Source organism: Chlorocebus sabaeus, chromosome 9 (genome assembly GCF_047675955.1).
Source record: "Chlorocebus sabaeus isolate Y175 chromosome 9, mChlSab1.0.hap1, whole genome shotgun sequence".
Classification (NCBI taxonomy): domain Eukaryota; kingdom Metazoa; phylum Chordata; class Mammalia; order Primates; family Cercopithecidae; genus Chlorocebus; species Chlorocebus sabaeus.
The window spans coordinates 94,652,239-94,670,681 of NC_132912.1; the positions used below are offsets into that span (position 1 = coordinate 94,652,239).

The following is an 18,443-nucleotide window of genomic DNA, read 5'->3' on the forward strand; positions in this document are numbered from 1 at the left end:
TTTAACAATATTAATGCTTCCAATCCATGAGCATGGGGTAGCTTTCCATTTATTTGTGTCTTCTTCAATTTCTTTCATCAATGTTTTACAGTTTTCAGTGTAATTTTTACACCTTGGTTAAATTTATTCCTAAGTATTTTATTTTATTTTATGTTACTTTTTCATCCTATCATAAATGGGATTGTTTTCTTGCATTCTTTTTCTGTTAGGTCATTATGTGTATAAAAATGCTACTGATTTTTGTATGTTCATTTTGTATTCTGAAACTACTCAATTCATTTAGTGGTTCTAATAGGTTTTTGTGAAATCTTTAAAGTTTTTAAAAATAAGATAATGTCATCTGTAATAGAGATAATTTTACTTCTTTTATAATTTGGATGCTTTTTATTTTTCTTGTCTGTATGCTCTTGGTAGTACTTCTAGTACTGTGTTACACAGAAGTGGTGAGACTGGGCATCCTTGCCTTTGTCTTTTACCACATCTTAGAGGAAAAGCTTTCAGTATTTCCCCATTGATTATATGAGGAACTAACATATGTTAGCTGTGGGTTTTTCATAAATGACTTTTATTACGTTGAGGAACTTTCCTTCTATACCTAAATTATTGTAAGTTTTTATCAAGAAAAAATGTTGGACTTTATTGAATGCTTTTCCCAATGGAGATGATCATGTGGTTTTTATCTTTCATTTTGTTAAATCTATCACATTGATTGATAAGCATGTTACACCAGACTTGCATGGCTAGGATAATTCTCATTTGGTCATGATGTATAATCTTTTTTATGTATTGTTAAATTCAGCTTGCTAATATCTTATTGAGAATTTTTGTGTTAATATTCTTCAGAGAGATTGTCCTATAGTTTTCTTTTCCTGTGATGTCTTTCACTTAGGTATCAAAGTGAAGATTGCCTCATAAAGTTTATTTGGAAATATTCCCTCTAGCTTTATTTTTTGGAAGAGTTGTATTAAGAAGCATTGGTGGTCGGCAAAGCCTGAGTCCTGTCGTCTCGCCTTCCTCCCATACAGCATGAGCTTCACCACTCGCTCCACCTTCTCTACCAACTACCGGTCCCTGGGCTCTGTCCAGGCGCCCAGCTACGGCGCCCGGCCGGTCAGCAGCGCGGCCAGTGTCTATGCAGGCGCCGGGGGTTCTGGTTCCCGGATCTCCGTGTCCCGCTCCACCAGCTTCCGGGGCGGCATGGGGTCCGGGGGCCTGACCTCAGGGATGGCCGGGGGTCTGGCAGGAATGGGAGGCATCCAGAACGAGAAGGAGACCATGCAAAGCCTGAACAACCGCCTGGCCTCTTACCTGGACAGAGTGAGGAGCCTGGAGACCCAGAACCAGAGGCTGGAGAGCAAAATCCGGGAGCACTTGGAGAAGAAGGGACCCCAGGTCAGAGACTGGAGCCATTACTTCAAGATCATCGAGGACCTGAGGGCTCAGATCTTCGCAAATACTGTGGACAATGCCCGCATCGTTCTGCAGATTGACAATGCCCGTCTTGCTGCTGATAACTTTAGAGTCAAGTATGAGACAGAGCTGGCCATGCGCCAGTCTGTGGAGAACGACATCCACGGGCTCTGCAAGGTTATTGATGACACCAATGTCACTCGACTGCAGCTGGAGACAGAGATCGAGGCTCTCAAGGAGGAGCTGCTCTTCATGAAGAAGAACCACGAAGAGGAAGTAAAAGGCCTACAAGCCCAGATTGCCAGCTCTGGGTTGACCGTGGAGGTAGATGCCCCCAAATCTCAGGACCTCGCCAAGATCATGGCAGACATCCGGGCCCAATATGACGAGCTGGCTCGGAAGAACCGAGAGGAGCTAGACAAGTACTGGTCTCAGCAGATTGAGGAGAGCACCACAGTGGTCACCACACAGTCCGCCGAGGTTGGAGCTGCTGAGACGACGCTCACAGAGCTGAGACGTACAGTCCAGTCCTTGGAGATCGACCTGGACTCCATGAGAAATCTGAAGGCCAGCTTGGAGAACAGCCTGAGGGAGGTGGAGGCCCGCTACGCCCTACAGATGGAGCAGCTCAATGGGATCCTGCTACACCTGGAGTCAGAGCTGGCACAGACCCGGGCAGAGGGACAGCGACAGGCCCAGGAGTATGAGGCCCTGCTGAACATCAAGGTCAAGCTGGAAGCTGAGATCGCCACCTACCGCCGCCTGCTGGAAGATGGCGAGGAATTCAATCTTGGTGATGCCTTGGACAGCAGCAACTCCGTGCAAACCATCCAAAAGACCGCCACCCGCCCGATAGTGGATAGCAAAGTGGTGTCTGAGACCAACGACACCAAAGTTCTGAGGCATTAAGCCAGCAGAAGCAGGGTACCCTCTGGGGAGCAGGAGGCCAATAAAAAGTTCAGAGTTCAAAAAAAAAAAAAAAACCAAAAAAACAAAAAACAACAAAAAAGAAGCATTGGTATTAATTCTTCTTTGAATGTTTGGTAGAATTCAGTGTGAAGCCATCTGGTCCTGGGCTTGGCTTTTCTTTGTTGGGCAGTTTTTAATTTTTTTGTTTCTTGTTTTTGTTTTTGTTTTTTTTTGAGAGTTTCACTGTTGTTGCCCAGGCTGGAGTGCAATGGTGCAATCTCGGTTCACCGCAACCTCCGCCTCCCGGGTTCAAGTGATTCTCCCACCTCAGCCTCCCACGTAGCTGGGATTACAGGCATGCGCCACCATGCCCGGCTAATTTTGTATTTTTAGTAGAGACAGGGTTTCTCCACGATGGTCAGACTGGTCTTGAACTCCCGACTTCAGGTAATCTGCCTGCCTTGGCCTCCCAAAGTGCTGGAATTACAGGCGTGAGCCACCGCATGTGGCGTTTCTTGTTTTTTTTGAGATGGAGTTTTGCTCTGTCATCCAGGCTGGAGTGCACTGGCTCACTGCATTGGCTAACTTGACTCACAGCAACCCCAGCTTCCCAGGTTCAAGCAATTCTTGTGCCTCAGCCTCCTACGTAGCTGGGATTACAGGCACCCACCACCAGGCCCAGCTAATTTTTGTATTTTTAGTAGAGATGGGGTTTCACCATGTTGGCCAGGCTGGTCTTGAACTCCTAGAACTCCTCACCTCAGGTGATCTACCCGCCTTGGCCTCCCAAAGTGTTGGGATTACAAGTGTGAGCCACTGCTCCTGGTTTTTTATTACTACTTCAATCTCTTTATTTGTTATTAGTCGGCTCATGCTTTCTATTTCTTCCTGACTCAATCTTGGTAGCTTGTATTTTTCTAGGAATTTATCCATTTTTTCTAGGTTATCCAATTTATTGGCATATACTTATTCATAATAGTCCCTTATAATCTTGTTTTTTTATTTCTGAGACATTGGTTGTAATTTCTTCACTCTGATTTTTTGAGTCTTCTCTTTTTCTCTTAGATGATTTATCAATTTTATTTATTTGTTCAAAAAACCAACTCAGTTTTATTCTTTCTATGGTTTTTCTGTTCTCTGTTTGTTTTATTTCTGTTCTGATTTCATTGTTTCCTCCCTTCTGTTAATTTTGGGTTTAGTTTATGCTTCTTTTTCTAGTTCCTTGAGGCATAATGCTAAACTACATGGGATCTTCTTTTTTAATGTAGGCATTTGTTGCTATAAACTTCTCTCTTAGAACTGCTTTTGCTGCAGATGTGTTATGTTTCCATTGTTATTTGCCTCAAGATTTTTGTAAATTTACCTTTTGATTTCTTCTTTGATCCATTGATTGCTCAAGAGTATGTTGCTTAATTTCCACATATTTGTGAATTTTTAAAGATTCCTTCTGTTATTGATTTCTAGTTTCATACCTCTATGGTCTGAAAAAATACTAGATATGACTTTATAAGCTTGTTAAGACTAGTTTGTGGCTTAACATATGCTCTATCCTGGAGAATGTTCCATATATACTAGAGAAAAAATGTGTATTCTGCTGCTGTTGGGTGGAAAGTTCTGTGTGTATCTGTGAGGTTCATTTGGCCAAAAGTGCAATTCAAGTCCAGTATTTCCTTATTAATTTTCTGTTCAGTTGCTCTATCAATCGTTGAAAGTGGGATATCAAAGTCTCCTACTATTATTATATTGCTATTTGACCCATGTTCATTAATATTTGCTTTATGTATTTAAGTATTCCAATGTTAGGTTCATATATATTTTCCTCTTGATGGATTGACCTCTTTATCATTAAATAATGACCATCTTTGTCTCTTGTGACAGGATTTGACTCAAAGTCTGTTTTATCAGACATAAGTATAGCAACCTCTGCTTTTTTTTTTTGAGACAGGGTCTCATTCTGTTTTCCAGGCTGGAGTGCAGTGGCACAAACATTGCTTACCACAGCCTTGACCTCCTGGGTTCAAGTAATCCCCCTGCCTCAGCCTCCTGAGTAGCTGGAACTACAGGTGCATGCCACCACGCTTGGTTAAATTTTAAATTTTTTTGTAGCGATGAGGTCTCCCTACAATGCCCAGGCTGGGCTCCAACTCCTGGGCTCGAGTGAGCCTCCCACCTTGGCCTTCCAAAATTCTGGGATTGCAGGTGTGAACCACCATGACTGGCCTCCCTGCTCTTTTTTGGTTACCATTTGCATAGAATACCTTCTTTCATCTCTTTACTTTCAGCCTGTGTGTATCCTTAAGGCTTAATTTGGTCTCCTTTAGATAGCATATAGTTGGATCTTATTTTAAAAATCTATTTAGCAACTCTATGTCTGTTGACTGGGGAATTTAGTCCAACTACATTCAAGATTATCATTAAAGGAAGGACTTACTATTTTTACTTTGCTATTTTATATCTGGTTGTTTTGTAGCACCTTTGTTTATTTCTGGTTGTTTTGTAGCACCTTTGTTTATTTCTTTTTTAATTAAAAAAATTTGATAATCCTCTGTACTAAGAGATTCTAAGATTTGTTTTCTTTCTCTTTATTGTTTGCATAACTGCTATGGTTATCATGAGGCTTACGTAAAACATCTTATAGTTATAGTCAACTGTTTTTAGCTGATAACATCTGTTGCATGCAGAAACTCTAGACTTTTCTCCTCTACATACTGTGGGTTTTTTTCTTCTTTCTTTTTTTTTTTTAAAGAGACAAGGTCTTGCTACATTGTCTAGACTGACCTTGAACTTCTAGGCTCAAGTGATCCTCCCACCACAGCCTCCTGAGTTGCTGAGTTTACAGGCACATGCCATGCCCAGCTACACAATTTGTGTTTTTGATGTCACAATTTACACCTTTTTATATTGTATATTATTTAACAACTTATTGTGGCTTTTGTTATTTTTTTTATCCTTTTGACTTTTGACCTTTATACTAGAGATATGTATAATTCACATACCACCAGTACAGCATTGGAGTATTTTGGGTTTATCTACATATTTATCTCTACTAGTGACTTTTATATTTTCATATGTATTCATGATAATTATCATCATCCTTTTGTTTATACTAGAACTCCATGGCTGGGCATGGTGGCTCATACCTATAATCTTAACACTTCGGGAGGCCAAGACAGGAGGATCACTGGAGTCCAGAAGTTTGAGACCAGCCTAAGCAAGATGTCAAGACTCCATCTCTACAATAAATAAATAAATAAATATTAGCTGGGCACAGTGGTACATGCCTATAGTTCCATCTACTTGGGAGGAATTCAAGGTGGCAGTGAGTCATGATTGTGCCACTGAATTCCAGCAACAAAGCAAGACCCTGTCAATGAAAGAAAGAAAGAAAGAAAGAAAGAAAGAAAGAAGGAAGAGAAGAAGAGAAGAGAAAAGAAAAGGAGGAAGGAAGAAAGGAAGAAAGCAAGAAAGCCCAGCACTTTGGGAGGCCGAGGCAGGTGGATCACCTGAGGTCAGGAGTTTGAGACCAGCCTGGGCAACATGGTGAAACCCCGTCTCTACTAAAAATGCAAAAATTAGCCAAGTGTGGTGGCAGTTGCCTGTAATCCCAGCTACTCAGGAGGCTGAGGCAGGAGAATTGCTTGAACCCAGGAGGCGGAGGTTGCAGTGAGCCAAGATTGCACCATTGCACTCTAGCCTGGGGGACAAGAGCAAGACATCAAAGAAAAAGCAAAAAAAAAGGAAAGAAAGAAAGAGAAAGAGAGAGAGAGAGAAAGAGAGAGAAAGAAAGAAAGAAAGAAAGAAAGAAAGAAAGAAAGAAAGAAAGAAAGAAAGAGAGAGAAAGAAAGAAAGAAAGAGGAAAGAAAGAAAGAAAAGAAATAAACATCTATTAGGCATTTATTGTAGGGCAGGCCTAGTAGTGATGAGTTTCTTCAGCTTTTGCTTGTTTGGGAAAAACTTTATTTCTTCTTCATTTCTGAAGGTCAGTTTTGTTGGGTGTGGTATTCTTGGCTGACAGTTTTTTTGTTTTTGTTTTCCTTTCAGCACTTTGAGTATATAATCTTATTCTTTCCTGGCCTATAAGGTTTCTCCTGAGAAATCCACTGGTAGTCTAATGGAGATTCCCATATATGTGACTTGATACTTTTCTCTTGCTGCTTTTAAAATTCTTTATTTTTCTTTAAATTTTGACAGTGTGATTATCATGGGCCTTGGTGAGGATGTCTTTGGGCTGTATTTATTGGGGGATCTTTCAGTTCTATGAATCTGCCTCTCTATATCTGTCCCAAGACTTGAAAGGCTTTTTAAAGCAATAATTTCACTTAATAAGCTTTCTTTTTCATTATCTCTTCTCTTTAACTCCCATAATGTGAATATTTGTTCACTTAATGGTATATATTCAGTTATTATTATAAATAATAATAACTAAAATAATCATAATAGTTAATATTTATTTAATACTTAGTCTTGTCTTTTCTTTGAAACAGGGTCTCCCTCTGTCACCCAGGCTAGAGTACAGTAGCATGATCATGGCTTACTGCTGCCTCAAGTTCCTGGGCTCAAGGGATCCTCCCACCTCAGCCTCCTGAGTAGCTGAGATTATAGGCACATGCCACCAACAGCTGGCTAATTAAAATTTTTTTTTTGTTTGTTTTTTTGTAGAGATGAGGTCTCCCTATGTTGCCCAGGTTGGTCTCGAACTCCTGGGCTCAAGCGATCCTCCCACATCAGCCTCTCAATGTGTTGGGATGACAGGCATGAGCTATCACGCCTGGCTAATACTTAGTATTTTCTAAGTGTATCATGTAGGAACTCATTTCTTTCTTATGATGATTCTATAAGTACAGGTTCATGATCTATTATTTACAATTCTGAAATTGAAAATGGTCTGAAAACCACACTTTTAAAAACTCACCTATAGTCCCAGCTACTCATGAGGCTGATATAGGAGGACTGCTTGAGTCCAGGGGTTCAAGACCAGCCTGGGCAACATAGCAAGATGCCATCTCAAAAATATATATTTGGCAGCAAATCCTGGCCTGAACTGGCATATGTCTATCTATAGTCTTTTACTTATTCCTCTTAGTATGGCTAGTCCTACATTTTGCTGCAGCTCTATAAATATATTTGATTATAGAGTACTGCCCTAGAAGCTGTTGGGGTGTTGCATAATACAAGGTATATGCATTGGATTACTTTTCAAAACCTAAATAATTCTTAACTCAGAAAACTATCTGGCAGGGGTGATGAACTAGTATAGATAAGGGTGGTGAACTGGTACTATCATTATCCCCATTTCACAGCCGAATAAATTGAGACTAGAAGTTGCCACTTACTCAAGGTTTCATTGTTAACAAAAACAATAAGTAATGTAGTTAATATTTTTGAGGGCTTCTTGTGGCAGTCACTTGGTTAAACGTTTTATGTGCATTAATGTAATCATCACCACAACCCTATGAGTACTATTATTATTCTCATTTCCCAGAGGAAGTTTAGAGAGGTTTTAAAATTCCCCCTCAAGACACTGTGATTAACTGTGGTGAGAAAGGATTTACAAACAAGCCAGTCCAATATCAATGTATTTGATTATTACACCATCCTTTACAAATCTACACCACCAGTCCTTTCCTCTCTTCTAATGCCATTTAGACTACATATTCAATTATCTAAAATTAAAAAGATTTAAAAAATACAACTCAGATATTTTACTTACTTGCTTAAAACTCTATGACTTTCTACTTCATATAATGTCCAAATTCCTTACGATGACCCCTTTCTACTTCTCCTATCTCATTTCCCAACAGAGCAGACTTCTCTTACGCCTTTGCACTACATATACCCTCTTCCTGGAAGGCTCCCAGGCTGTCACACATTTAGCTACCTCTTGTCATTTAGGGCTCAGCTTAAGCTAATCCTGTTTTTCCCTGATTTACCCAGTAAGAGGAGGTCTTTAATCATACCATTAATCCCATCATTCTCTTTACGTAGCACATAAATATATTTTCAGTGTTGATCTGTTTATTTTCTTTTTCCTTTCATTTGAATGTAAATTTAACCAGAGTAGGCACCTTGTCTGTTCTGGTTTCTTCAGAAGTTCCAATCTCTCATATGGTAGGTGCTTAATTTTGGCTAAATGAATGTTGTACACAATCAGTAAAAAGCATCTGCTTGTTATTGAATGGTAGGAGATAAACTGATGAGGCAGGTAGGTGACTAAAGTGAAAATGTAAAGATATCTCGAACATCAACTTGATTAGATTTCAATAGTATAAACACCGCCAAGCATAGTTTCTGATACAGAGAGATGACAAACATTTGTTGAATGACTGGACAATAAATATTATCACTAGCTTGGATCTTGAGGCAAATTACTTAACCTTTCTGAGCTTAGTTTCTTTGTCTACGAAGATTAAAAGTAACTTTTCAGGGTTTCCCTATAAATTATATGGATAATGCATGTCATGTGCCCAGCACAGAGCAGGTACTTGTTAGTTTCTTTCTCTTTACATACATATATGCTACTTTATGGTTTACAAAGTTCTTGTAAGCTCTTTTAGATTCATGACCTCATTTTATTCCCACAATCTTCTGCAGTACCTCTCATTAGCCTCATTTTACAGATGAAAAACAGACTCAAGGATTGAGACGTAGCCTCTTCAGGTAATGAGAAGCCAATGGACCTGCTTTATAAGCATAGGAGCCACATGATAAAAAGCTGTGAGGTTTTTTTGAAGATTAATCTGTTGGTGGCCTATAAAATGGGCTGACTTGAAAATTTGAGAAATATTATTTTGACTACTAGCATAAAAATCAAGTTTAAGGGCCGGGCGCAGTGGCTCACACCTGTAATCCCAGCACTTTGGGAGGCCGAGGCGGGCGGATCACTTGAAGCCAGGAGCAGGAGACCAGCCTGGCCAACATGGCGAAACTCCGTCTCTACCAAAAAAATACAAAAAAACTGGCCAGGCGTGGGGCCCTTGTGCCTCCTAGCTACTCGGGAGGTTGAGGCACATTTAGAATCGCTAGAACCCGGGAGGCGGAGGTTGGCAGTGAGCCGAGATCGCGCCACTGCACTCCAGCCTGGGCGACAGAGCGAAACTCGAGTAACAACAACAACAACAAATCAAGTGTAAGATGACAACGGCCTGGCAGAAGTGTTTAAAAGCCTAATGAACTTAAAACTATTGAAAAGCCAGATAAGCCCCCCAAAGAACAAAAATTTAAGAATAGTAGTTTTCAAATCTGGCTGGCTGAGAAAATGATGGTACAAACAACACAAACAATTGAGAAATCTAACTTGGCAAAATCGTTGGTCAGAAGACCTCTCCAATACCTAGGCAGAACTTCTGGCAAACAATGACAAACATCTGAGCCATTTCTTCAGTGTCATAGCGACTTCTTGCTTTCACTCCTCCCACTGGCTTCACCACCTGGACAAGCTCATCTTAAGGTCCTTCTGATCTTGCTTCCTAGCAGTCTGATGGGAAGCAGAATCTGGGTGGTATGGAATTAGAAACCAAGGTTTTGAAGTTCCAGGACTTGGACTAAATCGACTTTTTCCTTCTCTGTTAAATAAGGGGACCCTTATTTCACCTCCTTCGCCAGTCTTAAGACTAGACATCCTCTCCATATCAGCACAAAGCGCTTTTATTTAAGCGCCTGCCACCAAACCCAAGGCGCTCGCGCCGAGCGGAGCCCCGGTCGGTGAGCTTACGTCACTTCCGGCGCGCTGACGCTCAGTTCTGCGTGCCGACGCCCGCGTCAGCAAAGAGCGGAGCTGGGGGTACCCGGTTTGAAGTCGTGCGGGTCGGAGGACTGCCGCCTCCGCTACTGTCTTGGACCCCTGCTCTCCGGCCGCCGCGGGGACGAGCTCGGGTAGGCGGCAGGGCAGATGCCCCAGGGCCTGCGCTGGAACGCTCCACGCCGCACCGGCCGCTCCCCTGTGCTCCGCGGCCTGGGCCTGCGCCTCTCAGCTTTCTGGAAACTAGCGCCTCAGCTGCGCGGCGCGTAGGTCGCGGGGAGCTCCGAACCGCCGGCACCCGGCCATGGCGGTCTCCAGGTGGGTCTTGCTCCAGACGAGCGAACTGAAAGGCGACTCAGGCAAGGCATGGGCTCGTCTCAGAGCCCCTACTCCTAGAGAAGAGCGGTTCTCATTGTCACTGGGCTCTGGCGCTTTCTTCAGTAGACTTCGGAGTTCGCCCCGTGGTCGGCGGGGGTTTGGGCTCGGGTTACTCCTGGGTGAATCGGTTCAGTAATGCCTTTTTCTTGTTAAATAGACCCCTTAGCACGTTAGAGCTGTTTTTTCTCTTTCCTCACCATGTTTCTGTTCTCTGGTTTCTCTTCCCTCTTTCGGTTCTAGGAGAGTAAGTCTCGTATGTTTCTCAGTATTCTAAGGCTGGTCCCTAACCTCCATTTCATGGGAAAACTTGGTAGGTAGTGTCGATGGAGGGGAAACCTGAATTACTATTATCTAAGAGACCGTCTAATTATGTTAACAGTTTTAATTTACGTTTTTAGGGGTATGTTCTTTCCTGAGATGTTTTTTAAAATTAAGTATAATTTCTCCTTTTGTTTGGCAGTAAACATCCAACGTCAGCGTTGTAACCTTAAGCCAATTATCGTATTAGCATCATTTTCCGTAGCTAAGGCGTGGAAGATAAATCACAAATCTTATATTCTTTTGAAATATTGCCTGTCAACAGGAAAGCCCAGGAAAACTATAGAAAAACTAACAAGACATTTGTTTGTATAGCTATAGGAGAAACATTCTTCTTTCCTCCAGTGTGATAGAATGGTTGGAAAGGTTTTGTAGGCGGATTTTGGTGGCCCTGTATACATGTAATTAAGGGATAGTTCCTCTGTGATAGTAATCGGGTAGATTCACCAAGTTCTTTAGAGTTGATATGGTAACTTTTAATGAGAATTGGATTCTTTTACCGTATAGACTGAAGGAATAAATGATGAAAACAAATAGTTTTCCTTCTTTTTTATAATTAACTGAACACATTCTTGGAGCATATTAAGTGCGCAAGTTTTATCTGTTTTGCAAGAGAAAGGATAACCCATTCCTTACAAACTCACTAGATGACTGATGAAATAGTGTGTGGGAGAAGCCCATGGGAGTTGGGTGAAGGAGGTTGCTAGGTGCCGTAGTATGGGGCATCTGATTTTTATTTTATAGATTAATCTATTCAATGTGAGTAAATTCTTTTTTTAAATAAAACTGCCTTGAGAGAATGCAAGTGACATTTTACATTTTTGCAAATATAGAAAGGTGTATCTTCTAATTTGTTACTTCCTGCATAAATACATGAATATATACATTGTAAATGCATTGCTATATAAACTTAATATAACATTTATCAGGTAATACAGTGTTTAAGGAAATGAGGACTTCCTTTCCTAGAGTAACATGTGTATTATCACAGGATTGGATGTAGCTTTATAAAGACAAAATGAAAGTGTTTAAAAAGAAACTAAACTTCGGGCAACGTTAATTTCCCCCCCTTTTTTTGTTTTTTTGTTTTTTGTTTTTTGTTTTTTTGAGACGCAGTCTGGCTCTGTCACCCAGGCTGGAATGCAGTGGCGCGCAATCTTAGCTCACTGCAAGCTCCGCTTCCCGAGTTCAGGCCATTCTCCTGCCTCAGCCTCTCCAGTAGCTGGGACAACAGGCGCCTGCCACCACGCCTGGCTAATTTTTTGTGTTTTTAGTAGAGACAGGGTTTCACCGTGTTAGCCAGGATGGTCTCGATCTCCTGACCTTGTGATCTGCCCGCCTCGGCCTCCCAAAGTGCTGGGATTACAGACGTGAGCCACCGGGCCGGCCTACACTAACCTCTTTTCGGAATTTTAGGACACTTATATTTCTGAATGACTGAGTGGGTTTTGAAGGTACTGTCTTTTGTTCTGGATGTTGTGTTTCGAAGACTAGCACTCTTCTTCTGTAGATTTTTTTCTTACTCACTTTTTAAAAAGCCTGTCATGTTTTTATGAAAGAGCTATTTCTGTGCTTAAACATTTTGAGACACCGTGTGTGTTTTGGGGGTAGTGTCAATTCTTGACTTTTTCATCTGTGGACTTCTTTGAATGGCAAATTTTAGTTTCAAGCTGACCTTCTCTACGCACGAAGCGTAGTTCTGTGCTAACCAAACTTCCTTTCTCTCCTGTTGGTGCAGACTCATTTTAATACTATTTTATGTAAAATAGGTGGAAAATAGCCCAGGAGGTAAAAATCATATGCCAAAATCAAGTCTAAAATGTTTTTTGCACTGTTTATTACATATGCGTAACTGAAGAGACACTGTAATATTTTTAAGACATTTCCACCAGAATTTCCAACAGATGGGAAATAGTAAATTAGTACCATTATTCCCTCAATTGTCTGGTCAAGAAATTTGAGAATATCCTTTGACTTCCCTTTTCCTCCCACTTCCCGTGTCCAGCCAGTTACCAAATCCAATCCTGTATATTCTGCCTTTCTAATCTTTCTCCAGCCAATCGTTTTTCTTTCTATACTGGTTACCACAATCCTAGAACATGCCACCATCTCTAGTCCAAGACACCTTTAGAGAGACGCTTCCCTTTTGTCGCTATAAAACTACATCCAATCTTTTGAAAATATACACTCTAGAAAATATACATTTCTAGCCCTAGGAAAGGAAGTACTCATCCCTTTAAATATTGTATCACCTGATAAATCTCATATTAAGTTTATGTATCATTGTATTTGGTATTCGGACTAGACTGTTTAGTCCAAGACAGGAGCCTCTCTCCTTTTGCTGCCTTCCATGGCATCTCATTCAATCTGTTCTTCACTTCAATTGCATTATTTACTGATGTGCACATTTGAACATGAACATGGTCATCTTTCTGATTAATACCCTTTAGTCGTTTCCTATTGTCCAAGGATAAAGTCCGCATTCCCAAGCAAACGTATCTTAGCGGATCCTTTGTGATCTGGTTCCTGCGTCGTCTTTTTAGATTCATCCTGTGTCAAGTTCTCTGTTACTTCCCCTTCACCTTCTCTCTTCTATCCTCCGCCCTCCCCAGAATTCATTTTCTTACCCCCTACTCTTTATCTTTGGAACAATTCTTAGCCCCATCTCAAGTATGGCTAGTTCTGACCTTAGCTTTATTTATTTATTTTTTTTTGAGACGGAGTTTTGCTCTTCTTGCCCAGCCTGGTGTGCAGTGGTGCGTTCTTGGCTCACCATAACCTCCACCTCCCGGGTTCAAACGATTCTCCTGCCTCAGCCTCCTGAGTGGCTGGGATTGCGGGCACGCACCACCACGCCAGGCTAATTTTGTATTTTTAGTAGAGACGGGTTTCTCCATGTTGGTCAGGCTGACCTCGAACTCCTGACCTCAGGCGATCCACCTGCCTCAGTTTTTTGATCTAAGCATATATATCACCTTGTTCAGGACTTTTTCTCTGGTTTTACTTCATCAGCTATTTGCACCAATACATATTCCTGTCAGTCATAATATTTATATTTTGTAATTGGTTAATTGTTATCTTACTTGCTGGATACATAAACTCTGTGAGAGAAGGAAATGTGTCTTTGATTTTTCCATCCTCAGGATGCCTGGCTCTTAGTGGGTGTTCAGTACATGTAAAAAAAATGAATGAGTGATTTTGCTTCCTGCTTTAATACCTTTTGAGTTGCCATATGAATTGCCTCATAAAGCAAAATAATGGTATTCAAAGATATAACAATTATTATTTAAATTATTCATAAGAAACACTGAAAGCCTGTAACATATACTAATTTGTTTTTTGCTGAGATTGACTTTGTGGAAGCAAGTCAAGTAGCTAGTGAATGACTAGCTGACTTTCCAGCATCCGCATCTTAAGGACAACATTGTTCTCTATTCCTACATTTGTAGGAGTATGATTTTACTGTAATTTGTGCATAGTAGACTATTTCCAGTGTTTTTCAGTGAGTGCTTTTGAGTTTAACTTCTTTTTTTCTTTTTTTGCAGTAAGGAAGACTTTATAGCTTTTAATATTGGCCTTTTTCTAATTTTAACCATCATCAGAATATTTTTTTTCTTTTTAAAGCTACCTCCTACAGGAAGGAAATTAGAATAATTTTTTGAAGTTTATAATACGGTAAATTCTGTAATAGCATGGTCATTTGTAATGCAAAATGGATATGATGTATTTTGTGTGGTCATATATTTTAAACCCTGCTTAATAGGCTTGGTTTTACTGTACTTTCAGTTGTAAGAATGTGGCAGATTATGAAATACATGACTGTTGATCTGTAGCTGAGTTACATCTTGCAAAAATAATTTTGTTACTCTCTGAAATTGTAAATACAGTCATAGTATTTGAAGTTCTCTGTGAAATGCTGTGAAATATCAATGGAAAATGATATGACTCTTTTAGACCCTTAGTACAAGACTCAAAATACAAATGTAGGAGTAGAGGAGAATGTTGTCCTTAAGATGCAGATGCTGGAAAGTCAGCTAGTCATTCACTAGCTACTTGACTTGTTTCCACAAAGTCAACCTCAGCAAAAAAACAAATTAGCATATATTACAGACTTTCAGTGTTTCTTGTGAATAATTTAAATAATAAGTGTTATCTTTGAATACCATTATTTTGCTTTATGAGGCTTTTTCTCATTATCATCTGTTACTTAGTTGGGATTTTGCCACCAACAGTAAAAGCTGCCTTTGCGATCGCACCACTGCACTCCAGCCTGGGCGACAGAGCAAGAATCCGTCCCCCGCCCCCGAAACAAAGCAACCTTAGATGGATTTCTTAGGCATTTTGTTGTTTGTTGTTTGTTTTTGGAGGCAGGGTCTCACTCTGGCCTCCAGGCTAGAAAGCTGGAGGGCAGTGGCACAATCACTGGCTCAAGTGACCCTCCCATCTCAGCCTCCCAAGTTGCTAGGACCATAGATGCACAGCACCATGCCTGGCTAATTTTTTTTGTGTATTTTGTAGAAGTGGGATTTCATCATGTTGCCTAGGCTGGTTGCAAACTCCTGGGCTCCAGTGATCCATGCGGCTTTGCCCCTAAAGTGCTGGGATTACAGGCATGAGCCACCGTGCCTGGTTTAGGTTTATGGAATCTATAGCTGTGTTGGGAACCATGACTTAATACAATTTTTAAAACAGCTTGTTTTTGCTACCTTTGCCTGTTTATGCCACAGTTAATGGAACTGATTATTGTACATTGGCTAGTTAATAGGAACATAGTTTTTCCTTAATCAGCTAGAGAAGGTTTCAGAAATATATAGTTTTCCCTCAGCGATCTGTGCTGTAAAGGTCATGTCTACAATGCCTAGACAGTACTTATGATATGACTGTTTTAAAAGCCATACCTTGGATTTCTCACATATCTTTGCATTTGAAAATGTTACAGTGTTCAGGGAAAGGGTTCAGAAAAAACAAAAACACATCCTCTTATGGAAGAAACAAATTGTTACATATGAGCAGACCTTGGCTCAATTTTGTTAATTTTCTGTTTGCACTGTTGATACTTTAAGCAACATTGTTTCAGTAGGCCTATTCTGTCAAATAAGAGGAAGTTTCTTGATGTAGGGGATGTTGAGTGGATCCTGGACAGGAAAATGTTAATGTAGAAACAACTACCAATAAAGGACAACACAGGTTTTCTAGGCCTATTCCTCCGTTACTGTTAATTTATTTTTAATAATTTTTAAAAAGTAGAGATGGGGTCTCTCTATGTTGGCCAGCATGGTCTTAAACTCCTGCCTCAAGCATTCTTCCCACATTGGCCTCCCAAATGCTGGGATTACAAGCATGAGCCACCTCACCTGGCCCTTATTGTTAATTTCACTTCATTATAAGATGACAGAAGGGACTGTTGTAAATTGTAATTTATCAAATATCTCATACTTTAAAAAATTTAGAGATAAACCAGAAAAAGTAGAAGAGGCATTATCAAAGCTTTTCCATTTCAATCCCAATGGTAAATTCCTCCTTATTTCTTTGGTTTGTTTCTCAAGGTACTTGTTTGAAGTATTGTTTTTAATTTTTTTCAATTGTGACGCACACATAAAAATAGACTGTTTTAACCGTTTAATAATACACTTTAAAATGTATTATGAAGTTTACATGTTAATACATAATATATATTAATATGAAGTTTTAAAACCACCCATACTTCTGCTAAATAACCTAGATTAGTATGTACTATGTTTTGTCATTAAGATAAAGTCATGCAAGAGGCTATAGGTTGTTCGATCAGGGATGGAGGGTAGAAAAAAATGTCTTGAAGGAAATAGCATAGCTTGGTTGTACATTTTCACCATTCTTCATTCATTTAACCAATACTAACTGAGTGCTTTCTGTGTTATAGGTGCTAGAGATATAGTAGAGAAAAACAGTGTACTCTCCATTCTCATGGAGTTTATGGTCTGGGGTAGAATGGGATAACTTATCTAGCATACACCTGCCCTTACACCTGGCTTTGGTATGGTTTCACACCTTCATATTGATTCTTAGTGTTCTGTATGATATCTTTATGTTTAAAACAACATAACATTAACATAGTTTCAAATTATCCACAACATGACCTAGAAAGTATATGTTTAAAAACACTAATCTAGAGAATTTGTTGGAAGTTGTTTCTTTTGAAACATATTAATGATAATATGTACACTGTGCTAAGTTCCACATATTAAGTACACACTGTGCACTGTACTAAGTGATGGTCATGATCTTTCCTTATTTCCTAAGTAACAGAAAAGTAAACATTCAAATCATCTATACTTAAAATTTTACTGTACTTTTGCTACATATAAAATATGTGTAACTAAATGGATACTCTTGACTGATCATGCTTTTTTAGTTAAGGCCGCAAAGCTATCTTTGTGAGATATTCTGTCAGTTGACCTTCCCTAATTTATCGGAGAGTTTAACGTTATTTCGAAAATATCAGTGAGGCTTTTTGTGCCCCACCCCCCGGGATGTTTTAGAGTGGAAATACAGCATGTGTTTGTTTATTAACTATGAAGTAGTAATCTAGGACACGTTTTATTGTTTAAAATGCGTGACATTTCTGTTTATTTTTATGGCTTTACTGTTATGAATTAACATAATGCAAACATCTGGAGAGGAGAGAGGTTGGATTGCAACTGCTAGCATAACCTCTACAAAATTCTATGTACTCTTTCCTTTTTCTAGGCAGTCTTTAGAACATTTGCCTGAAATCACAGGTTACATGAATCATGTCTTGTTTAGTTATTTCTTGGAGTTGACATCCAGATTGAAAATGGGCCAGATTTCTTATTCTCAATAAATTTATAACCAGTGGATATTATAAAATATAATTTTCTTATGTTTTACTTATCCTTCTATAGTCTTTGGTACCTTCCATGCAGCTTGACATCTGTTACCTGTGTCTCCTCTTTGTCTGTCTGTCTGTCCTTCAGAGAATGAAGAATGTTACTTTTTCCTGCTAGCTGTTCTGCAACAGAAGTTTTAGCCAAAAGTAGTATGGGAGTAAGTACAGTGTTCCCTCAATCAGCCCTCCTTTTAACTTTCCCTTCTTTTCTGACCGTCTAGCTTCCTTCAGACCTTTCCCTCACCAAGGGCCCTGTCTACCCTCCAACATAATACTGACTCTGTCTCACGTTCTTTTCCTTTCCCCACCAGTTCACTGTACCAGCCTTTTCCATTGTGGCCTGGCCCTGATGCTTACCCTGCTTGCCTCATAGCTGGCTACCCTGAGATAACAGGTTAGACTGCCCTCTTGTCAGATCTTTGTCTGCTCATCTCTTTGTTCTTTTGTTCTTCCTTTTATGTGGTGTCCAATCTGCTGTCCTGGAGAGAGGAATGGGGCTATGAAAGGGGCTTTAAGTCAAGAGAATCAAAGAAGCATTCTTGTGTCCCCATTCCTCTATTCAGGGAGGCAATTTTGGTTACCATCCAAAGTGGAAGAAGTAAGGATAAACGGGCATGGAATCGATGAGAGAATGAGCTGATCTGCTACCTTAGGGCATTTGGCTGGTGGGAGAGCAGAGGTGACATGACATGGCATTGGGATAAAAGGCTCTGCAAAAAGGAGAGGCAAGAGGAACTGGGAACTGTGTGTCTGTGGGACAGGATTAGCATTAGGTTAGAGAGGAGTCTATAAGGTCTTTGAGCA

General features: G+C 40.1%; 1 protein-coding gene and 1 pseudogene across 2 annotated transcripts in view; both read left to right on the plus strand.

The window, feature by feature from the left end:
• The first annotated feature begins 870 nt into the window (after nt 1–870).
• LOC103215376 (keratin, type I cytoskeletal 18 pseudogene) lies at nt 871–2,368 on the plus strand (annotated as a pseudogene).
• A 7,686-nt stretch (nt 2,369–10,054) lies between these two features.
• Nucleotides 10,055–18,443, plus strand: part of BTAF1 (B-TFIID TATA-box binding protein associated factor 1) — a 106,327-nt gene continuing 97,938 nt past the window's right edge. For both annotated transcript variants that reach the window (XM_007963543.3, XM_007963538.3), the window contains exon 1: nt 10,055–10,375. Coding sequence is in view for 1 of the 2 variants with exons in the window: in XM_007963538.3 (XP_007961729.1) it covers nt 10,362–10,375 (14 nt within the window). In the remaining variant the exon portion in view is untranslated. The remainder of the gene's footprint in view (nt 10,376–18,443) is intronic.